We start from the raw sequence: 24,570 nt of genomic DNA, 5'->3' as shown, positions 1-24,570 counted from the left end.
AAAATGTTTTAGCTAGAAATTTAAATTTACCCCTTTACCCCAACCATTGATATGCAATAATTTTTTTAGCTGCTTTTTAAACCTATATGTTCTGTGTGATTCATATAAACTAAAACTCGTATGTATATTTAGTCCATTTTAATGTCTAAAATATACAAAACACAAGCTTATATATTCTACCTATTCTACCTTTTCACTTGCATGAATAATACTCTCTTCCTCACATGATACTCTCAGGAACAAACAGGTCGGGGATGGAAGACAAACACTGGAGTTTAAACATTGTTTATGTATTGGATCGCTCTACAAGCCTCAGTAGTTTAACCACTCATGCAAATTGCACACAAGGGTTGAATGTTTTTTGATTAAATGGATATATAGCCTAAAAGAAACCATCAATAAGTCCTGTAGTTTGTTACTGGGAACCTCTGCATAGGTAGAAGTTAAAACCCAGGTCCAGCAGAAGAAACACAAAGAATGGTAAAAATCTTTGAAACAAATGCTGAGATGTGACTTCATGTCTTCTGAACCTTACCACGGGCTTTATCCTGCACTAAATTACATATTTTGACCACAGAAACATCAAACTGGAGGCTCACTTGCTTTTTCCAGATCTTAAACTGCATGCCATTGTCTTTGTGTACAGATGGAGATTATGATAAGCAGCGACAGGCTGAATAGGAGATGCTATCTATTCATTCATTTAAATTAATTAAATAAAAGCAACCGATGGTGTTATGTGTTATGTTATTGTTAGACCACCCTGTTAAGTGATATGAATTATTGTATTGCTTGCTCCTTCATTGTTTGATCACAGATTTATGTGGCCTTTGAGTGGCTGTTTGGAGCATGCATGGAAACCTTTTCCTTCAGAACTGACAGCATTTTATGTAAAATTGTTTCTTGCAAGGAAAAATTATTTCATAGTTACAAATTTACCTCTGCGCTCATATGTAGTTATATTTATGTATGAAATGTATAAGAAGTGGCCAGCCTCAGAGACTTCCACGGTATAATAGGTCAGACACTCTATCTTTCAGGTTATTGTCCTTTGATTGCAGTGTGTATCCTTCAGGTGTGTCTATCTGGCTCTCAGTCCACTTCTATGCGGTGATGGAGATAATAATGGTGACCTCTCTCCTCCTTAGTCACCTTTGAATTACAGCTGCACAATGTAAAATTATTCATATTATATATAATTCAGTTATTCCATGCAGCCATTTCAAAGGTCCATAATACATATATCACCCCTACAACAACAAATCCTCAAAACTGATTTTGAAACTCTTTTCACAAACCATTTATCCTCCGGGATATTAAAGATAAGTGGAGATGTGTGCACAGTTCGATTTCCAAAGATTGCAGACATCATTGCAGCTATCAAGGCGGTTCACACACTTAAAACCCGAAATGACCAAAACTTGATTCCCTCTGGGCTGTTTCAGAAAAGAAAAGTAATCGAATAAGCACGAGAAATGCATTAATTTGACTCCGTAAACGACAACGCACAGGGAAACAAATGTGATCCTGCACTCTCTTCTTCTCCACTTCATCTTTTCAATTCGCAATTGGTGACACTTCCTGTATGTGAACCAATAGGAGTGAAGCACAAAACGTCACGTGACAGGTTCCTCCTCTCCTTGACGTGCACGGCGTCGGACCTGACTGGAAGGTGAGTCTCCCCCAAGAGCCTGAACTTTTGGTTTTCAGCAGAGCCAGATTTGTGCAATACAGTGCTAACCTGTTTGACAGACAGTCTACAGTCCGTGTGTCCGTGTGTATTGAAGCGTGTTGAAGCGTGTTGTTCTTTTTTCCGTAATTGAGGAACTTGACTTTGGGTGCAAGCATGGAGCGATGATTGCAGTGGCCATATTCCCCCCACATTTTACACACATACTTTGAAAGTTTTGCAGGACAACGATAACGCAATTCTGGGTCAGCATTCAGCCCTGGGTTAATGCTTGGCATAAAAACTGTCTTCAAAAACAGTGCAACCAGTTCACGGACTTTTGGCCTGAGGAGCCATTAAATGTCCTACATTTTCACAAATGGTAGCCTTAGATATTAACTCTTGCCCTGCCAAAGGCGAGAATGGCAATTAATGTGTTTTGTGTCTGTGTTGTCTGTTTGATTAGTATCCCTGCCAGATACACAGCAGACAAAAATTACACTTGCAGTTTGTAAGAACAAAGAAATAACATGATTTCTTCATTGACAAAATGTCGATAGCAGAGATTTCATTGAACATAAATGATTAATCCAAACAACAGGACATTCACAAAGGTAAAATTTGGTGCGGGTCTGCTGTAATAGCATCGGTTTCACCTTTGTGCAGCCACACAATAGATATAGACATAAAGCTATAAAAACAGTACTGTGCATGCATGCATGTACTGTGACTACTAGCTTTGACTGCCTTCACATTTGGTGCACATATTATTGCCACTTTGATTGGACACAAGTTGGGAAACAAGTAAACCCCCTTATCAACATTCTGTTCACTTATATATATGTAAACAGGGCTGAGGGGGCCTGAAGTTCTCTTAAAGCGACTGCCAGGCTCTTGGTTACCTCCAGGCCTCATCTTTCAATTCATAATTACTGAAGCCTCTCTGCTCCTGAGAACACTGAATGCTTCACAAATGATTATACACTCCTGTCCTGACCTTTGCCTCACCACAACATTTTACAGCAGAGGGAGTTCCTTCAACTGTCGTCCTAAGCTATATTCAGTCATTTCTGTTTTGGGGTTGAAGGTTGCCTGGGAGTTTCAAGCTGTCAAGGGTTTATTATGACAAAATACTCCAGTATAATTACTTGATAAGTCTCTCCTTGGAGAGGAATGATAAAATGACTTGTAAAAAATGTTTTTCTTCAAGGTTACAGCCAGTTATAGTGAACTATCACTTTTCTTTCTTTTTTACAGAGTTTTGATTGACAAAATCAACCTTTCATTATTGTTTATGTTTTGGCCACAGCCACATTGGAGGAAGCATTATGGGCCGCCTGGATGGGAAAGTGATTGTATTGTCAGCTGCCGCTCAGGGCATTGGACATGCTGCCGCATTAGTAATGAGCTCTGATAAGTATCTCTCACTGATATGTTTCATCAAATCACAGAGGAACATTTAAAAATGTTTGAAGTGTTGGCTCAATGCAGTTCTAATTCAATGTATGTAATAGGAATTACATATGTAATTCAATGTATATCCAATTCAATTCATTGCATTGAGTGGTTAAGTCAGTTTATGTATATACAAACCTGCATGGAGAGTTTAATGCTACATTTTCTGCAGCTGCCATACAGCAAAACAAACAACTGTCAAAGATGCAGGGCTGAAGAAACACCAACTATATTAACACAGTCACTTGCCTTCTTAAGTCCTTGTGTTGCTCAATTTATTTATTTAATTATTTATCTACCAGGAAACCGCTTAAATTCGCACATACAATTTGCTGCTTTAGCTCAAAAAAAGTATTATTATAGTAACATATTGAATCCAGAGAAATAACCCTTTTCACCTTGCTTGAAGGTAACGGATTATTTTGTAATCACAAAACAAAGACATAGACATACAATAAATAACTGTGTTGAGACACTGACAGTTTCAAGACGATAATCACTCACAATCCTCTGCTGGCGCTCTTAGGAAAGAGATAGAAAACACACATGGCATATACTTGTCAAGATTGGGTCATAATCACTTCCATTCCCATAAGTGATGTGCGAAAATGCGCCTTGTATTACAGTGTGATTTGTGTCATGAAGGAATTGAAACATAGAGAAGTCCAGTTATATTGTTCCAGAAAATTATGTTCTAATGACATTGTATTAAACGCTGTGCATAGCGTGAAGGATCTATTGAACATTTTTCCATTTAGCCTTTTTTTTTTTTTTTTCGATGTGGTAAAGGAAAAGGATCAAGTAGTGATATTGACACACTGTGTCTATAGCTGTTTAATAATGAAATCTGTGTCAACACTAAAAAATTATGTCCAAAATTATTGCCTCATGTCAGAGGGAGCGACTTTACACAGTCAGACTGACATTATGATGTCAAAAGATTACTGAAAAAAATTACTTAGTTTTCCCAGCCTTGAGTTTTTTTTTTTAATAATCAAACCTAATTTAAAAAGGCCGCTTCGTGGACTTTAGAATTTAAAATTATTTGTTTGAATCATATCTATGTTTTACAAGGAATACTCAGATGCAAATGTGATTGTGTTCTGCACAGCCATTGTGAAACCCAGTTAAACTGACACTAGTTTTTCAACTGTAGGCATTTGCGAAAGAAGGAGCTCAAGTCACAGCCACAGACATCAACGGAGAAAAGCTGAAGGAACTGAATGGCATTCCTGGTAAGTTGTTGGTCTGCAGCTGCCACCTGCTGTACAACTGATGTGATGCAGCCAACATGGCCGATCAGAAAATGTTTTTCCTCTTTTGTAACCTTTCCCAACTTCATAGTGCCAAGATATTATTGATACATTTCCCTAGTTTTGTCTGACATTGCACTTTCTTGAGAAGTGATATGGTCCATAAGAAAGTAGCAATGGCAGAGCTATGCAGTTCACTATTATGGAAGAAGCATTAAATATGATTTATTTGTCTCTTTTTATATTTGATAGCTAGATAATGAAAGCAGTTGATTTGATTTTCATTCTGGCACTGTCACTTAAGGCACTAACCCCCGAGTCAAAGAATAATGTATAAAAGCCCTTTATTTAGAAGACTGGGGTAAAAATAGAAATTGAATTTAATTTATGCCTTAAGTGCCATTGCATGACTGAAGCTGCCTATAGGCAGGTTAACTTTAAGTGCACCTCTCTACCCGGAGTAATCTAATTAATAGATTAATGGTTTTAGTGCCAATATTGTATCCAAGTTGAATTTTTCACTTTTGGTTTTGTATTGTTAGGGTCCTTATCAAAGAGCGGATATGACACTTTAAATGCAATCATTAAAGAGGGATAGTTCTGCTTTGGCTGCATTTTTTTTTTTTTTTTATACAAGTTTAATTACTGCTCATGGATCCTACATAGGACAACAATGTATACGTTTAGTGTGAAATCAAATGAGTTTGTAGACAACACACATAGTATTTACTTTTTAGACAGGAGGGGCAGATTTATGGTAGGGAGTTGCTTCCTCTAGCCTTTGCTGGAGCAGGTGATCAGCACTCTTGCTTCTGTCAACACCTCTTCTGAGGTAGCTTACAAGCAAATCACAACATCTCTAACTGCAGCTGTTGCATGATCAGCAGGTGTATCAGGTTGCAGCTTTTTGAATTTCGACAGTACAGTAGCTTTCCATGTTAATGGCTTCAGTTCACACAAGTATCTTCTGCAGTCAAATTTAGTCATACAAGTAATTGTTATAACTTTATTGTTATGGAATTGCGCAGCAAGATTTTTTTTTTTTTTTTAAATCATCAACAGGGATCAAGACCAAGGTTGTGGATGTGACGAAGAAGGACCAGGTGGAAGCTCTGGCCAAGGAGCATGATCACGTAGATGTTCTGTTCAATGTTGCCGGGTACTTTTTTTTTTTTTTAATTCCTCATCACAGAGTAAAAAAACAAACAAAACAAAGAACACCAGCAAATCCATGCTATCTCTACATTAAGCATGTTTATCCATCTCCTGCATTTCCAAAATCCCCATACCATGAGGTTTAACCCCCACCTGACCTTAAGACAATCTCCTTAGCAAAGGTCTCTAAATTGGCACCTTTTAACTACCACAAGGTGATCAGGGGGCTCATTCTTCATTTTTACCAGTGTTTATTTTTTGTTTGATATGCAAAGAATATGAAATTCACATATCATAAAAATTCTTGTGCTCCTGTGTTCTGATTTTATTGAGAGATAAAGTATAATAAGCCACGTCCTTCAGTGTATATATGTAATACTGTCTTGTATAATAGCGTGAGTAACTTTTCGTGACTTTCAGATTTATTTATTATGTCTTGCATCCAGGTTTGTGCACCATGGCTCCATTCTGGACTGTGAAGAGACTGACTGGGACTTCACAATGAACGTGAACATCCGGAGCATGTACCTGATGTGTAAAGCTTTTCTGCCGAAGGTGACCTTTTCCCTCATTACCAAAAGCTTAGCACAGTTCAACCTGTCATTGGAATAGGTGGCATTGTAAATTGAGTGACATACGCTTTTATTTTGTTCTCATCCTTTGTTTGTTGGGATAAGCTGTATTACTCTGAGCCTGTGACATGATGAGCAGTGACTGCCCAATCACTAATCCAGCTTTGGTTGCAAACTAACCAAACTGTCTCGAAGGGGAGTTTTTCCTTAGATAATGTTCAAGTAATTTTTCAACTGTTGTGTAAAAAAATTTTTTTAAATCATTAAATACATTCTTTCATTCATTCAACCATCTTCTACTGCTTATCCGTTTCCGGGTTGCAGGGGGTGCTGTAGCCAATCTCAGCTCACATTGGGCGATAAAATACAATAAAATTACATCATTTTAATCAGAATTTTAGAAATCATAACCACTTTTCCTCTAACTGTTTTTTTTTTCATTGTAGATGTTGGAAAAGAAGTCTGGAAACATTATTAACATGGCATCTGTTGCATCAAGCATAAAAGGTTGCCCACCTAAAGGGGAATTAAGTCATATATGGCCATTTTCATTATAATTCTTTCATTGTAGATACTTGTAGATACTCTGTGTGTGTCTGTGTTTGTGACATGTGTTTTATTGACATAGGTGTTGTAAACCGGTGTGTTTACAGTACCTCCAAGGCTGCGGTGATTGGGCTCACCAAATCTATCGCTGCTGATTTCATTGAGAAAGGCATTCGCTGTAATTGTGTTTGTCCCGGTGAGTTTTTTTTAAAAATTATCATTTTGTTTTTCCTCAAGTATGACCTAAAGTTACATTTCCTTTGATGACCTTGTAGATGTCCTTGAGGGGAAATTTGGTTTAAAGGGGAAAGAAAAAACTCAGAAGGACTTGTCATGTTTGAGGACACTTGGCTTTGCTCCTGTTGAGCTATATAACTACTGTAATTGTGTCATGTCTCTAAAGGAGATTGGAGCAAAACCTTATCATGCTGTTTTATTTATACTTCCTCAGGGACTGTCGACACTCCGTCACTGAGGGGTAGGATCCAAGCCCAGCCTGACCCAGAACAGGTCTGATTTACTCAGTCATTTTTTCCATTGTTAAACTGACAGTAATGCCTGCATGAGTCATATATCAGGTACATCTAATCTTGGTTTCCACTCATAGAAATCCTGGTGGCTGTGTATTGAAGATAGTGAATCAGTACTATAACCCCTCTCTGCAGGCTTATAAAGATTTCATGGCCAGACAGAAAACCGGCAGAATGTGTACAGCTGAGGAGGTGGCACATCTGTGTGTGTACCTGGCCTCAGATGAGGTGAGTGCTTACAGAATTAGTGCAAAAAAATAAAAAAATAACATGTATGCGTGAGGGATGGTAAAGGAAAGCATGCACACAATGCACGCTCAACTGCAATGTAAATTTAAGAGACATTATTTCTTATTTGTCAGAAGTGAATTAATCCACCTGATGCATGTCTTCCACAGTCAGCCTATGTGACAGGAACTGAGCAAATCATCGATGGAGGATGGAGACTGTAAGAAACCTGCAGCAAGTTCATCCTGTGGAAGCAGTTGCTTATTTTTTTAAGCAATTTTACAAGGCCAAAATAAAGTTTGCACAACTTGATAAACTTTTCTTCTATTCATTTTTTTCCCTCAATTCTAAGTTAGCAGAATTGTGTTTATGCATCGACGTAGTGTTGTAGGAGACCAGGGACACAGGATGGCTGTAATATTTTCAATTTGTCCAATCAGAAACAAACTGGAGTGCTCTTTGCTCACACTCTCAGTTAGATTGTCTTCTTGCTAACAAAAAAGGAGCTTCATTTGAAACTGAATCTTAATCGTTTTAATCATTTTGCCAATTCAAACGTTCTGTGCCTCATTCTCACACAAAAATGAATAACTAAAATAAAGAAAATTTGTGAAGTCGTTTTGAGCAGCAGTAAACTGACCTCACCTCCCCCCTCCTCCTGGAGGAGTCCAGTCCATCACTAATCCGCCTCATTCCCATTTCCCAGCTGCTCTCTGCCACAGACAGCGGACGCTATGAGGTGAGCTTTGTTTTAGTCATAAAAACATTGTGGTGACCCATCTGACACCCTCAGATGGGTCACCAGAACCAGAACCAGCAGCTGCTGCTGTGCTTTTAAATAGCAGTGAGGAGTTCACGGACAGCAGATCAGTATCGGACAAACCGCGGCGCTGGAAACGGTAATGCTAATTTACCGTTTTTGGCACTTTACTCAACACTCCGGTTAACACGGACACGTGAACGCACCGTGAGTCCAAAGCAACGTAGCGACGGTCCGACACGAGGTGGTGGGTTTACGGACAGTACGGTGTTTGGAGCACTCAAGCTGCTACTGGTAGAAATACCCGCCGTTGGTGAGTCGGTCAGCGGTGTCCGATAATGGATCCACCGACGCGGTTAATCACCAGGCGTGGATTTGCCTCTTCGCCGGCTAATTGCGGCGACGCTAGCTCTGGTTTGTGTTTCCGTCCTCGACACGTGTTTCTGGAGCCTCTCTGGTAAAAAGGCGAAATCCCACCGCCCTCTGTCAGGCGTCTTCCCCAGGGGAGCTCCTAAAAACGAGGAAACTACAGCAGCTAGCGTTAGCTGGGAGCGCCATATGGTCGAGCTGTCAGCGTTGATTAGCCGGTCCTGTCCACGACGGGATTACCGGACGTCTGTCACCGTGAGCACACTGTCAACATTGTAGTAATGTCAGCCTGGAGGAAACAGGGCTCAGACATGATGAGGGCCCATACAAGAGGGAAGGGTAACCCTTTATAGTTGTGTGACGCGTTGACAAGTTTTTATAATTTAGAAATCTGTTGAAATCATTGACATCATTCGTATCCTACGGCCAGATCCAGGGAGTGTCAGGCAGTGTGAAATTCAATGAAAACCCTAACTCTAACCCCCACCTGAGAGATCATTGTTTCACATTAAAATTATTTCACCTCATGCTAATTTCACTGTGCTCCATGATGAACTAAACAATAATTAGTCTTTCTTTCTGATATGAATAGGAGCCAGAGGTCAGAGCTGGACACACCGGAGCAAAAGTGAAGGAACTGCCCATCCATGGCCAACCCCACCCCTCCGCTTGATGCACTGAGAGAGCAGTAAGCAGACCACAAATACAGCAGCTAAGAGACATGGAGAACACTCAGCCTAAACCGGCTACCACAGAGCCCAGCTCCGCACCCAGCCCGGCTCCCAGTCCAGCACCCAGCCCAGCACCCAGTCCAGCACCCAGCCCACTGTTGGACAGAATTGTGTTGCCCTCACCAAATCACGTGGAGGTAAAGTATTTCGCAAGTACAAATCTGTTACCCTATTTACTCTGGTGTATCCCTGATGTATTATATTTTTTCTACCTCAACAAAACAAGTTATTTTTTGATAGTCCTAAAAAATAACTGTGTTTTTCAATCTTTACTGAGTATCAGTAAGTATTTTGTAGCCAAATAGAAGTGATGCTGCTGTCACGTGTGGCTCTGCTTCTTCATCACTCATATTACCATTTATATACACTGTTCTTTAATGTCCTTTAAGTTGATTGTTCATTAGTAACGAGAATGATTTAAAAGTAAGGCAGACTGAAAGTCTAAACTTTGCACCCATGTGCCCAGTTGAGAAATATGATAAACAGGGTGTTCCTGGAGGTACAGTTATCAACATCTAGGGCTAGTCACTATTTGGCATGAAACAGTCACTTGTAATCTGCCGTAATCTGCCGATATGACATACATTTGTCAACAATACTGACACATTCCACAGTTAATATGCCACAGGAACATCTAGCAGTTTTTTTAATCTTTTCATAAACACTGCATTCATTGTATATCAGGTTGACACCTTCACTTTGACATTTTGTGTAAGATGCTTCATTTGTTTTGACTTGTTTGTTAACTTGTCTCCTTCTCCATGTCCTGATTCTTCTTTTCCAGCACCTAAATGTGAACCAGATTCAGGTGGTGGTACGACGTTGCTCGACTCCAAATGTTACAGAGGAGACAACCTATTTTATTCCTCGTAACCCTGTGGTGGATGCTGGCACAAACACAGACCCACCACAGGTCTGCTGCCCGCTGCTCCACAGGTTTTGCCCATGTCCACCAAGAGGCCTCCTGGCTAATCTTATTACTAAAGGTAATAAATCGGTGGAGGTCTCCATTGCCTTTTTCCTAATTCTTTCATTCAAGATCATCAAAAACTGCAGATGACATAAATCTCTTGTATACTCTGAGCAATCAAAAACTATGGTTTATTGTAGATACTGTTAATGCACAAACATATAAAATACTACTGCAGATTTTAATAGAATTATTGGGAATTGCATTAAGATACAAATTTTGTAGCTTCATGTGTCCAGGGAAGAGCAATGTTTGCACTGAAAGAGCAGTTCATTATTCACGTAGACATGCCATGACTCTAATGTCATTGTCCTCTTGTCACCCCCAGTCCTTTTGGCAGCTGTGCTCTTTGGAGTGGTTTGGTCTATCACAGAGGACGAATGTCTTCCAGGGGGAAACCTCTTTGGCATCACAATACTCTTCATCAGTGCACTTGTTGGTGGCAAATTGGTGGCTCTCATCCGCTTGCCCAAACTTCCACCATTCCCACCACTCCTCGGTGAGTCAGTGAACACAGTTGTTGTTTTTGGCAGTTTTGGGTTTATTCAAGCCTTTATGTAATGCTTAATTACACCAGGGTGATATTTAGCAACATAAAAGGGAAGGGAAATGTCTGCCAAGTTTTTCTTCTGAAGAAGAAGGCAGATTAAAGGTGGTAATGGGTACACTGTGGTCATGCCCCTAATCTAGATAACCAGAAATTTGTAAAAGCCCTACCCAAAGTGTTTCTTATGTAAAGTACAAAGACATATATTTGTTATAGTTCCTTAAAGTCTGTATTAGAACAACTGTTTCAATAGCCAGTTTTCAAGGAAGGCTGAGGTCTGACTGTTGTATCACAGTAGAAGCACTTGAAATAATCTAAAACTAAATTCAAATCTATTTTTCTTTGTATCTGTTGATTCGCATAAGTTGGCTAAATTAATATCAATGTCCACCTTCATCATGGTTAGGAGAAAAAACAACAAAAGGGAGTTCTGATTAACCTTGTATTTTTAGCTTGAATTGTCATCATCTTACTAACCAGGAAATGCAGATCAGAGATGTTTGAAGAAAAGGTCTGTTGGATGTCATTAGCCTCGATCAGATGCCAAGGTGTTATATCCATTATATCACACTGCATCACTGCAGCAATCATGAGATAATATCAATAATTTCTTATTCAACTTTTGGCTTTGAATTTCTGGTGTCATGAATTGAGAGATAGAAAAAGTCTTTTAACTGCACCCTTAATGGCATAAAAAAAAATCAAGGCTGAATGAAGTTATTCTTTGAAATGATTTCTCTTTAAACCGAATTTTCCAGTTTTTCTTGTTTACTTGGAGTTGGGAGGGCACGTCCTCAAAAGAGTAGCCTAGTTTAGGAATTGCTGTTCTTTCATGTATTTCGGAATATCTTTTTTAGCATCAGTTGCCAAAAAGATAACTGTGTTATGGAAGAACAAGTCATCTGAATCTACTCACACAGTTTTAGAGTTTTAGATATTAGCTGTTTCCTCTTTATGTCGTTATAGTTCAGCACTGATTATTCTTAATATTGTGTTCATTCCATTATGTTGTATGCTTTAGCTCCGTCGTCTCAGGTGTCCACTTTGAATTTAAATACCAACATGTGGGCTTTATCCTTGCGTTGTGACTGTATGAGACGCTGTCCTTAAGGATAAACAGTATTTAATGGAAGAAAAGATTTCATTTCCTATCACACTGTGTGCTTTGCTGTAGGTATGCTCCTGATGGGTTTCTTGCTGAAGAACATCCCTGTTGTAACAGACAATGTACTAATTAACTACACGTGGTCTGCATCCCTGAGGAACATCGCTCTGGCTGTCATCCTAGCCAGAGCTGGTCTCGGCTTGGATCCCACGGTATGCCTCATACTCTGCTCTCCAAGTATCTGCACATAGATGTTTAGAGACAAACATATTACTACTGAGGCAACAAATTATCAAAATTAATGATGAATCTAGATTAGACTTTACCAGTTATTTACATTTTCTAATTAGCCCGAACAACATTCAAAACCATCCACAGTATTCAATATCTAGTGTCCAGTGTAAAACCAAACAAACCTGAGCCTCAGTGAAGCCATGACAGCAAATGATGTCAAGTCCACATCAGTTTTCTTTATCTGGACAATATTAGATTAATTACTGATAAAAACCCTTGAATGAGGTGTGTATCTGTGCTTTCAGGCACTGAGGAAACTGAAGTCTGTGTGCATACGTGTGGCAATTGGGCCCTGCATAATAGAGGCTTGCACCACAGCTCTGGTCTCTCACTTCCTCATGAAATTGCCCTGGGTGTGGGGCTTCATCCTTGGGTAAATATGACTACTGTACACCTAATATACGAAACAACACGCTCTCCTTTCTGTCTCCACTCTCCATTCTCTAGTTCTTTTGGAAAGACAGGCTGGTTGCTTTGAAGAACCTCTTACTTTGTTTCATGACTGTGTGACTCATATACTTAAAATTTTAATTTCAACTTCATTTTTTAGTTGTTTTGACTTACTTTGTACTTAGCCTATTGACAGACACGGCAACAGGCCAAGAGATTGAGGCTTGCACGGAGTGAATTATCACTCCGTGCCTCAGGTGTTCTTGAAAGTAAAAAAGACTGCGTCTGTTTCTTTCTTATAGTAGTATAACAGAAAGAAGAACTGGTATTTGTGAGCTAAGTGTCTAGTTCTCTGTGGCACAGGAACATTTAATGCAAGTGAACATGTCAAGCTTTAGAAATAAGACCTGTACCTACAAGAAACAAGTTCCCATTAAAACGAGAACAGAAACAACAGTTATCAGCAAGTTGTCTTCGGTGGTTGATGGACTTACTTTGTTTGTGTTAAAAGGAAATAAACTAAGAGCTATAAATAAATGCCAAGATAAATATATTAGTTACCCAGATGCAACTGAATAAAAACACTAAACTTATAAATGCTCAATTTCCTCCACTTTGTAGCTTTGTGCTGGGTGCTGTGTCTCCAGCAGTCGTGGTTCCTTCCATGTTGCTTCTTCAGAGGGACGGCTATGGGGTGGAGCAAGGCATCCCCACTTTGCTGATGGCTGCAGGCAGCTTTGATGACATTCTTGCCATCACTGGGTTTACTACATGCTTAGGCATGGCATTCGCCACAGGTAACATGCGGATGTGTGGGTTTGCATATGTGGAGAGGTGAAGGGAAATGAGTGAATAGTGTTCTTTTATTGAAATACAACACTGTCTTATCTCCTGGGGATTGACATCCAGCACAGTATGCTACTTTTCAGGTCAAAACAAAGAGAGGCACATGAAAATAATAACATTTCTGTTTGTCAGAAGCTCAGCAGAAGGTCGAAGTGAACTTTTGTGAAAACACAAAAGATTTTTTGTGCCACATCAGAATGCATGTATACCATATCATATATTTACTGCAAGCAATGTTTGATTTGCAATGTATTTGTAATTGTATCAATTATATATTTTTTTTGTATAGGCTCCACTTGGTACAACCTCCTGAGAGGTGTACTGGAGGTGGCCGGCGGGCTGCTTGTTGGGATTCTTCTTGGATTCCTCATCCAGTACTTTCCCAGTATTGACCAGGTAGGCATGCTCTGAGCAGCATTACCCTGCTGTTAGCCAGTTTTACTGTTGCTTAGTCACACTTGACACTACAGCCTGTATCGAGCAACTACCAAAGGGCAAAAAATTCTTGTGAATACACTTAGAGATGTGTGTTTGTTTGTTTGTTTGTTTTTTTCTGATTTAAAACGCAAAAGACTTTGGAGCACTTTGGGCTGGTTTACATACGTACTATCTCAACTCCAGAAACTTTTCACACTGAAAGAGTATGGATTTTGGTAGAATGAAGACGTAGAACTATATTTCAAATTTCTTCATCCACCTGCTATCAGCCTACATGAAAGATGTGATGCCACTGAGATATTCTGTTTTTACTAAGTGACTGTCTTTTTTTTTTTCTAGAAACACTTAGTGATGAAGCGGTCCTTCTTAGTGCTGGGCCTGTCTGTCTTTGCTGTGTTTGGCAGCGGTGTGGCTGGCTTTCCTGGCTCTGGAGGTCTCTGTACCTTGGTGTTGGCATTTTTGGCAGGACTTGGTTGGGGAACAGAAAAGGTATCAACACATGCAGCCTCTGTAATGTTTTCCACATCTGCATTCACAGTTGCTTAACTCTGACAGTGAATTTTGAGAAAGCAGAAAAGTATTTTCTATAATGAATCGGTTGCTGAATCTTCATCAGAATGTCAGTGATGTGTGCTGTGCTGCATACTAAAAATAATCGTACTTAATTTTTTTGTATGCACTATTCTCCCTTAAGGCCCGGGTGGAGGAAGTGGTAGGGTGGGCGTGGGATGTGTTTCAGCCTCTTCTCTTTGGACTCATAGGAGCAGAAATTCGAATCTCTGAGCTGGAGGGACACACAGTGGGTGAGACGACCACACGCGCACACACACACACACACACACGCACGGACATGCACAATGCGATGGCTGCTGTCACTGCCTGGGATTCAAATGGGTCTGTATGGATGTAAATGTATTTGTAAATGTATTTGCATGCCAAAAAAAAAAAGAAGCCCCGAGTGAACTTTAGTCTTTCGATGTGTAACTACTAAGCCAGTGGTAGCAGTCATACATTATTCCTCCACAGAAGTTTTACTGTTACTCAGGAAACATGTTAAAAAGTAACATATTTTGATAGTCCTTTTAAGTTTAAGCATTACTCACATTTTAGGATGGAAATCTGGCAGAAATTTCCACTTCCACAATTCACTGACACAACTTTGGAGCACCATCTTCTCTAGCAACATATTTGAAATGCTGATATATTAAATTTGTTTTGAATGCCAAATCCATGCCTTAAAGCAGACATCAAGGAAATTAGAAAGAAATTGGCGTTCCAGTAAGTCAGAGGAGTCTCACAGAGCCTGGAAACATATTAAAAGGCTCTCCGCAGTGCTAGAAGTTCATATTACTCAGCACTCATAGAAGAAAACAAGAACAACCCCAGGTTTCTCTTCAGCACTGTAGCCAGGCTGACAGAGAGCCATAGCTCAGTTGAACCAGTGATCCCCTTAGCTCTAAGCAGTGATGATTTTATAAACTTTTTTACAGATAAAATTCTTACAATCAGAGAAAGAATTTATCAGCTCTTGCCTACATTAGATAAAAATCTCCTACTGAATACGGCAACTCCTGAATCAGCTGCAACGCCTCTTTTACATCTGGAATCATTCTCACCTCTGAATCTCTCAGAGCTAGCTTCTATAGTTTCATCATCCAGACCGCCAACCTGTCTATTAGACCCAGTACCAACTAGCCTCTGTAAAGAGATCTTTTATTTAACTGAGCCGTTCATTCTAGATTTGATTAATCTGACTTTATTTCTGGGTTATGTACCTCAGACTCTTCAGACTGCAGTCATCAAACCCCAGCTTAAAAAGCCTAATCTTGATCCAGATGTTTTGGCAAACTATAGACCCATATCGAACCTTCCATTTATTTCTAAAATCATTGAGAAAGCTGTAGCAAAACAACTACACGAGCATCTGGATGGGAACAGTTTGTTTGAAGAGTTTCAGTCAGGATTTAGAGCCCATCATAGCACAGAAACAGCACTGGTTAAAGTCTCCAATGACATTCTAATGGCCTCAGACAATGGATCAGCCTCCATACTTCTCCTTCTAGATCTCAGTGCTGCATTCGACACCATAGATCATAATATTTTACTACAGAGACTGCAACATGAAATTGGAATTAAAGGAACTGCACTAAGGTGGTTCAAATCCTAGTTATCAGATAGACATCAGTTTGTTCATGTAAACAACAGCTCCTCCTCATGTACTGTAGTCAGTCATGGAGTCCCGCAGGGTTTGGTACTTGGACCAATCCTCTTTACGCTTTATCTGCTTCCTCTAGGGAACATTATCACGAAACACAGCATCAACTTCCACTGCTATGCAGACGATACTCAGCTGTACCTATCAATGAAGCCAAATGAAGTCAGTCAGATAGTCAGACTGCAGGCATGTCTTGAAGACATAAAAGTCTGGATGACTGGAAATTTTTTACTTCTCGACTCTGACAAAACAGAAGTTATTGTACTCGGTCCTAAGCACCTCAGAAAAATACTATCTAATCATCTCATCAGTCTGGACGGCATCACTTTGGCTTCCAGCTCCACTGTAAGAAACCTTGGAGTAATTTTTGACCAGGACATGTCCTTTGTCCCTCACATAAAACAAGTTAGTCGGGCAGCTGAGAAACATTAGGAAAATCAGAAACATCCTTTCTCAGGATGATGCAGAAAAACTAGTCCATGCATTTGTTTCACCCAGTTCAAAGCATTTATACTGCATTTACTAACCATGTTCTGCCAAAGTCTCTGTCTCTCCCAGTTCCTCTCCTCTCTCTCCCTGTCCTCATCCTGCAGGTGGTGACTTATCACCATCCCATGTTCCTGCAACACCTGCTGGTCCCATATTTCATGAATTCTGTATTACAGCTCAACTCCATGAACTTCATGCAGCAACATGTTCCTGCCTACACCCCCCCCCCCCCAATGCCTGTCTCACCCTCTCTCTCTCTCTCTCCCACTCTCAACCCAACCGGTCGAGGCAGATGGCCGCCCCCCCTGAGCCTGGTTCTGCTCGAGGTTTCTGCCTCTTAAAGGAAGTTTTTCCTTGCCACTGTTGCCAAGTTCTTGCTCATCGGGGGATCTGTTGGGTCTCTTTAAATAAATTTATAAAGAGTTTGGTCTAGACCTGCTCTATATGTAAAGTGCCTTCATGTAACTTTGTTATGATTTGGCGCTATACAAATAAATCTGATTTGATTTGATTTGATTTGAATGATGTCCAGTAAACTGTAATTTTTCTTTGGGGGAAATCAAGAACAAGAACCTGCCTGAACTCTCTCTTTGGCTCATTAAAGAATAAAAATGCATGCTGCAGGAGATCTGATGGTTTCCATTAAAACCTTAAATTAACAATAGATCTTCCACTCATTTACTCATCACTCATTCACTCATTTACGGATGGTCCCATGTTCATGACTGAGCACACACTTCTGGGAGAAAGAAGTACCAAAAATCATTTATGACATCTTTTTTTTTTCCTGTGTAGGTCTGGGCATAGCATCTCTGCTCATTGCCCTCACGGTTCGGATCCTGTTCACCTTTGTGTGTGTGTTGTGCGCAGGCTTTAACTTAAGGGAAAAAATTTTCATAGCCCTTGCATGGATGCCCAAAGCCACAGTACAGGTTTGTCAGCACTAAAACATTTGCCTGAAATTATTTCATGTGCTCAGCTGAAATTCTGAAAAAGTGCTTTCTTTTTTCTGTTAAAAGACGTACTAAATGTACATACTCAACTGTACAATATTGGATTCTTTAAATATCAGTCTTTTTGTGAGTGAGCAGAGTGGAAACACTACGATCTTATTCCCCCTCAGGCAGCTATAGGCTCCACAGCTTTAGACATGGCCAGAGCTAAGGACGACAAACAGCTGCAGAAATACGGCATGGATGTGTTGGCAGTGGCTGTGCTGGCCATCCTTCTTACAGCCCCTTTAGGAGCTCTTGTTATAGGGCTTTCTGGACCTCGCCTGTTACAAAGACCGAAGGACTCTGCCTGTGGTGAGCGAGTCAAACCAAATTTATCATCTTTTTTCTTGGGTATGTAAATTCCATTTCAACTCAGCTCAAGTCTCGCTTCGTAGTTGTGTAGGAGTAGCGAATATCCTTTTCCTGTAACGCTTCAGCAGACCTCACCTCTGTGTTAGCTGTGGTCCCTCCAAAAAGGATTTGCAAAGCTTTAGGTTGGCTGCCTAACCTGTTGTACGAGCCTCCATTGTTGCCGTGAGAGTGCGGGAATATTGGATTAACAGCTGTGTAGAAGTTAAACTCATGAATGTAAAATTGTCTTTAGCTGATTCTTTTGTTTTGTTTCTGTATGTACACCATGAGTCTTTTACTAAAGCTTTTAATTTGAAAAATTCCTCCCCTTGCCTTTCTTCCATCTTGTAGGGACTGGAGCAGGTGGTGAAGATGACGACGAAACCCCCATCACCTATGAAAGTACACTCTGATAGCACCTGTCTTCACCCAGCGAGCCAATATGTTCAAAAGGACTATGTGGGATATTTGAGCTTTCTTTTAGCCACTGAGTGGCTCTCCTTGTCTTTCCATCTGCTGATCAGCCATTCTACAGAAACACATGAATCATGCTATTATTAGCTTCTGGTGGTTTCCAAGCCTCAGCCTCTAAACAAATGACACTACACTGTCTACGCTGTCCAGCTTCATGAATGGTATACATGAGGCTGTTTTGATCCTAGCCCCAAATTAATGTTTTATATTTATCTATGCATAATACAGATGCATCTCTAATTTGGATATCATTTGGATTTTGTACCTCTGAGACCTGATTTCCAAAAAGAAAAACAAAATAAACTTTCATCTTTGGACTCTGGAATACTGACCAACAGTCCAGTCCTTTTAGTCCTTAGTCCATGTAAGGCGCCTCTGACACAGTCCGGTTCAATAGTGGCCTATCAGCTGTAGTCTGTCCAATACCCGTCTACATCTGGTGGCTCTTGAACCACTGACTCCAGCTGCAGTCCACTCCCCCAAATTCTTGATTCGGCTTTGTTTCACAATCCTCAATACTTTTGCTTTGATGTCAATTAGCTGATTAGAGTGAGACACTGTGAGTCTGCGATATTGAACTTTTTCACAATATTCAAATTTTCTGAGGTACTAAATTTTAGGTTTTCATGAGCTCTAAGTTATAATCATCAACATGAAGAGTTTGTGTATTATCAATCTATATGACGAGTTTCCCTTTTTAATTACAAAAATAAATCAGTTTTGATGATTTATCATTTTACATGGCTGTTGTTCCTGCCTGTCATATTCATATCATCCTGAGACCCAGGTGGAAAAAAGTGATTTAATTTTTTGGACTTTTTGGGCATAAATTAAGTGTGGGGGTGGTAAAGACCACCTTTCAAAGAGAAGAAAACTTTTTTTTTTTTATTTGACTTTATTGAAATGTTATAGCACGTGCACTGCAGTGGACAGAGAGGCAATCTCTGCATGTTTCAATGTTTTATCTTCAGTGTCAGGTGCGTCCGAAAGTACTGTAGGAATCAAACAAAAACTAATGTCCGCTATAGCGGACAAAAATGACTTGCCGGGTCTCAAGAGGATATCCACTATTTGCTGTTTTCTTTTTTTTTTTTTTATTATTATTTAACAACTACATTTCTGAAAGCTCTTTACTTTATCTGAACTTGAAAAGGTGACAATACTGTATTTTATTATGAGCCATTTTTATTTTTATCTTTTTTTTTTGAAGACTTAACTGAATGTACTGACAGTAGCAGTATTTTTGTTTGTTTTAATTAGACTAGACAAAAACTGCAGTCTTTAGGTTTTCTGCACTCCATGCATTTTTGCAGCTATGTATTTGTGTATTTTGCGTATTTTTTAAAATTTAAAATTAAATTATGTATATTAGCTGTTTTGATAATGAGAAGTACTTTTAGTCATTATTTGAGATGGTACAAAATTGAGCTCTAGTTTTTAAAAATATATTCTTTAAACAATAAAAGGAAAAAGAAATGCAAAGAACTGTTGTTTTGGCTGTATTTCAAGTGCATCCCTTCAATGTAGTTTATGTACAGTATGTGTACAGTTTGTAATGACTCATTTGGCTATGGCCTTAAACAACCAAAGTAATTACGCGCTTAAATATTTCCATCTCTGTAAATAAATGAGACTATGAATACCAAATGGCCTGCCGGCACAAAATGTCAGATGAAAATATGACCAAGGTAAAGGTAACTTAAAATTAATCAGCTCAAGTTTATGTTTATGAAACAATTGAAGATGAAAAAATAAAAAAGGAGATCTCTGCAATAATAAGTAGGATGCTGTATAAAATGATTAAAACATATTAGGAAAGGAGTGTACCCTTTTTCTCGTTTACATTCTTTGACAGTTTTTTTCATTTCATGGTTATGTGAAGTTTTCCCAGTCGAAACAGTGAAGGAAGAGAATGAAGCAGCTGCCTGTTACAAGTTAAAACCTCTGGAGCTGTCGTTTGCAGACTTTACATTTCAAGTGCAGAATGAAAGATTTCCAGCCACGAACTTACAAAGGTTCATTAACACAGTCATTTGGGAAAATATAGATCTGGCAGGAAGAGCCATTAATGTATACAATATTGTATTAATTAGAAAATGCTCCATCAGGAAGTCGCTTATATACAGCCATTCTGATGATACAGAGGCTTAAGAAAAAAACTAAACAAAGCAAAATGTTAAACGTTTTTGACGGCTATAAATGAAATATATTTTTAGAGTAATAAGTAGCCTCCCATACACACAATAATTTATAAGAAAGTATTTCACATCCTTGACTGCAAGTTAATATTTGGCACACAGAGAATCTAAAGCAGGAGAATGATATCCAAAAAAACAAACAAACAAACAAACAAACATACAATTCAAAATGTTGAATTGAAAAACAGTTGAAAAAGTATTAACTTTCTATTTAAACAACCATTTTACTTGGAATAAGTGTTTCCACATTTCACTGAAATTATGTCTCAATATTCATCTGCAAGTGGTCCCAATGCTTTGTAATTGATTCCAAGAAGACTGAGACATGAGACTGAGGCTTGAAATGGTTCTGTTAAATAACAAAAAGGCCCACAATACAATTTTCATGCCACAAGACTGAAGGAACTTACTCAAATGAAGCACAGGAAGTTGATTATTCTGACCAACATTACATGAAATAAAGAACAGGACTAGTAAAAAAAAAAAAAAAAAAATACAGACAAAACTACAAATCATTAAGAAATGAAACCTAAAGACTGGGAAGGTGAGAGCAAAACTCCCATTAGTGGATGATTATAGTATCTTTTTTTTGAGTATGAGCGGTCCCACGTTGTCTCCAGTTAGCTCATTGTGCTTTAAGTGTGACTTGTCACAAACAGGAAACTAGAACAGGAAACAACTTAATATTAGCTGATCAGCAAGATGCACAAAAATTAATTCCTCTTTGAAAACAAACAAACAAAAATATATATATATATGACTGATCAGAAAATATCTAGTCAACTTACAGTTTTGGAGCGCCAGCAGCGACAGTAACACACATTTGCACTGTTCAGGTCCTCAATGTCTATCTCATTGACCACTTTGGGGTTTTCTTTCTGGATCTTCAGGTTTATCAGGCTATCTCTCTGCTTCTTCTTCTTTGGGAGAAATGGACGAATGGTCAGATAGCCCAGCAAAGCCAGGATCCCCAGGAGAGGCAACAACCGGAGCCACTCGGACACTAAAGACACATCAAAAATACGAGAAAGATTAGATCAGGCAGAAGCCAAAGCCTAAAACCAGTGTTTGTCTCAGGTTAAGACAGCAGCTGTAGTGTTTGGCCCAACATAGAGCAAATATGTCATCTAAAGGCATCTCCTTGAGCGATGGCAAATAATAATTAGCATTTATCACTATGGTATAATCTGCCACTACATTATCTTAGAGTTTACACAAAAAACAGTACAATGATTAATACTTTGTAATTCTGGTACAGTTTCATATGAAAAAGGAAGCAGATGTGGCATCTCAGATGGGCTGGGAGCCGAGCTGTAAAGTTTGTTCAACTTGTTTCTCTAATAACCTGGAAGTTCAACGAAGTTCACGATTCAATGTAAATTTCTTGGGAGAAAAATGAGAGTGAGGAAATCGCTGAATCTATCGGGAAAAATTCAAGTCAAACATGTAATTTGTAGTCATTTTTAGGTGTTTTAATGTGGAAAAGTTACAAATTATACCTTTAGAGAAATATCAAATAAATTAATTTACCTGATATATACTTTTACTTTTATATACTATACTATACATTTTAAATAAACGTTAGAGCGGAAAACGGAGAGCAGTTTCCAACGTGCATTTCGACATGCTAAACATGATTTGATAGAAGATATCTGAGCTCATGTAGCTTTGGTGTATTACATACATGTGAAAATGGGATGAACTAACGTTGGAAAACAAGTCCAACCTCTCTTCTACCAGCTCAGCTCTTATCTGCATTTCTCCTCAATTATACTGAGTGTCATTTCTCACCAACAGTCACTAAATCCCACTGAGCTAAACTGAACCTAGGGAAAGTTACGGGAAAACCCTTCACACACCCAACCATACATGGAGAGGACAGACAAGTGAAGCAAAGTGAGGATTAACCACACTTGTGTAATTTTACCATTAGCTACCAGTTAGAGCTGAGCTGCTGGAACCTTCGATAATACTCCTCTAACAATTAAAATACTTCCAATAAAGGGATTTTGAAGCCTAATGGTACATCACTAATCCTTAATCTCTTTGAGGGAATTAAATCCAGGGTATTTTACATGTAGCAGCCTTTAATAAAGCATTAAAAATGTAATTTCAACTGGCACAATTGTTAATTTATGACAAAAAGTAGAAATGGGTTTTATCTTCGGACAACATCAGGGAAACATCAAATTTAGAACTGGAGCCCGTAGGTCTTTAGATAATCCAAATTAGTGACTCCCATAGTCCACTAAAATTATCCTGCCTGCTCAGCAGAGCCAAACTATAACTATATATATATATAATATATATATATATATATATATATATATACACATATATACATACACACACACACACACACTTAGATTTAAGGCTTTTTCAAGTTCAAGCCTTGCTGCAGTATCCACTTGTTCTCCTTGCTCCAAACAGAAAAGATGTGACAGCTTTGTTGAACCCGACTTTCACCCGAGTGTCAAATAAGGGTATTGGCATTAGGTTTTGTTCTTCGTGTTAACGGGTGCACAATGTCTTAATGGTGCAGTACAGTAAAGGGTTATGCAGATCATTTCTTTTTAATGAGCAATGTTCCTTTAAAGGTTAATAATGTCATCATTAGCGCAGTTATCAATCATCTGAAAATGCTTGAATGCTTTGCTTCATTGCGCCTCAAAATTGCTGTTTACCATGTTTTAATTAATATGTTTTTACATCCTGTAAAAACATATTAATGCCTGTAATATTAGTGCCTGTAAAACACCACAAAGTGTCCATCACAATTTCCCACAGCCAGAGATGACGTATTCCCATGTCTTTTGCTTAGCCACCTGTGCAATATCAATTACACAATGAAAACATCATGAATTATCTTAATTATGAGGCTGGAACAATCTCTCTCTGTATATACATTCTATAATTACGTTCATGTACAACAACTAACAAAGCAGCTCTGTCTTTGACTCACATGACTAGGCTAAACACAATTTATATTTAGTCAGGATCATGAGATCATGAGTTCAGGTATAGTGTCAGAGGCCTGAAACGGATCACTCTTCGGCTGTAGTGCTGGAGCATCGCTCGGTGGTAAGACAGGCCGAGGGCGGTTCACATTGTGCTGCAGGCTCATAAGCATTACATTTTTAATTGTCAGGATTAGCAGGACGTCAAATGCAACAGCAGCAGAGAGGACACGGTTTACAATGCAACGGCTTAATGGTTAAGGTCGCATCTGTATCCACATTTCAACACACGCACAAACTTAAATGTGCAGAGTGCTACTTTTAAAACACACAGGCTACTATAACATAAGGTCATCACTTAGCTGTCGCTGCTAAGCAAAGTCACAACGGGGAACCGACGAGCAGCTGAGGACAATAAATCGGTTTGTAGGACTGGCTGTGAAGGCCAGCTAAGGTGCGGAGCCCTGCGCTTGAAAAGTGTCCCCGATGAGTCAGGAGTCCTCTTTCCAACACAGCTGCTGCTAACTCACCTGTTAGCCTAGCAAAACCTCCAATGGTCTCCGGCAGCGGGAGCTTCTTCAGGTAGGCTGGAAGCTGGACTTTTATTATCCTGGAAATACTTTCTAAAACCATCTTGGTAGCTCCAATGGGCAGGTTTGGCTTGAGGAGTTCCTGCGGGTTCGTTTATGTCTTTGCGTTCATTTCTGAGCGCAGACTGTCACCGGCGCGTACGCTCCTCCCGTCGAGGTGAGAAACGGCCCGAAGAAAAGCGTACGTGCTTTCGTGAATACGCATAACGACGACCTATGACGGCGGGGAGTCTAACCAATCAGCGTTGGAAGAGTTGGTGGCTCCTGATTGGACAACCTGAATTGGGCGTAACAGTTGGTTTCAAGAAGATGCCATTTCTGTAACATTGGGTACTAAAAGACAAAGTATTATTTCATAAGTTTCGTGTTTTAATAGATGTTGTAGCTAAAATGACATACGTTAACAACAGCAAACTTCCGTTAATAACACCAATTAACTTTTG

At 39.3% G+C, this 24,570-nt stretch overlaps 3 protein-coding genes across 4 annotated transcripts; 2 read left to right on the top strand and 1 right to left on the bottom strand.

Annotated features, from left to right (window-relative positions):
* The first annotated feature begins 1,639 nt into the window (after positions 1-1,639).
* Positions 1,640-7,719, top strand: bdh2 (3-hydroxybutyrate dehydrogenase, type 2). 2 transcript variants are annotated; one of them, XM_029505157.1, is made up of 10 exons: positions 1,640-1,672; positions 2,979-3,069; positions 4,281-4,359; positions 5,440-5,536; positions 5,979-6,087; positions 6,551-6,611; positions 6,733-6,846; positions 7,102-7,160; positions 7,316-7,408; positions 7,579-7,719. In XM_029505157.1, exons 2-10 carry the CDS (start codon positions 2,998-3,000, stop codon positions 7,630-7,632), a joined length of 738 nt encoding a protein of 245 aa, XP_029361017.1. In that variant the 5' UTR covers positions 1,640-1,672; positions 2,979-2,997; the 3' UTR covers positions 7,633-7,719. The 2 variants fall into 2 exon arrangements, with proteins under 2 accessions (XP_029361017.1, XP_029361008.1); XM_029505148.1 differs by having other exon boundaries at positions 1,645-1,672; positions 2,927-3,069.
* Positions 7,720-8,395: 676 nt separating this feature from the next.
* si:dkey-162b23.4 (sodium/hydrogen exchanger 9B2) lies at positions 8,396-20,038 on the top strand. The gene is made up of 13 exons (XM_029509008.1): positions 8,396-8,792; positions 9,130-9,405; positions 10,053-10,254; positions 10,567-10,737; positions 11,960-12,102; positions 12,430-12,557; positions 13,196-13,371; positions 13,710-13,816; positions 14,198-14,347; positions 14,553-14,661; positions 17,358-17,494; positions 17,686-17,869; positions 18,260-20,038. Exons 2-13 carry the CDS (start codon positions 9,259-9,261, stop codon positions 18,319-18,321), a joined length of 1,716 nt encoding a protein of 571 aa, XP_029364868.1. The 5' UTR covers positions 8,396-8,792; positions 9,130-9,258; the 3' UTR covers positions 18,322-20,038.
* Positions 19,004-24,255, bottom strand: cisd2 (CDGSH iron sulfur domain 2). Its single transcript, XM_029509021.1, has 3 exons — positions 24,068-24,255; positions 21,369-21,583; positions 19,004-21,243 (listed from the first exon to the last, which is right to left on the bottom strand). Exons 1-3 carry the CDS (start codon positions 24,168-24,170, stop codon positions 21,154-21,156), a joined length of 408 nt encoding a protein of 135 aa, XP_029364881.1. The 5' UTR covers positions 24,171-24,255; the 3' UTR covers positions 19,004-21,153.
* Between the last annotated feature and the right edge of the window lie 315 nt (positions 24,256-24,570).

This window comes from Echeneis naucrates, chromosome 1 (genome assembly GCF_900963305.1).
Source record: "Echeneis naucrates chromosome 1, fEcheNa1.1, whole genome shotgun sequence".
NCBI classification, from domain to species: Eukaryota; Metazoa; Chordata; class Actinopteri; order Carangiformes; family Echeneidae; genus Echeneis; species Echeneis naucrates.
This window is presented reverse-complemented; position numbering and strand designations above follow the sequence as displayed.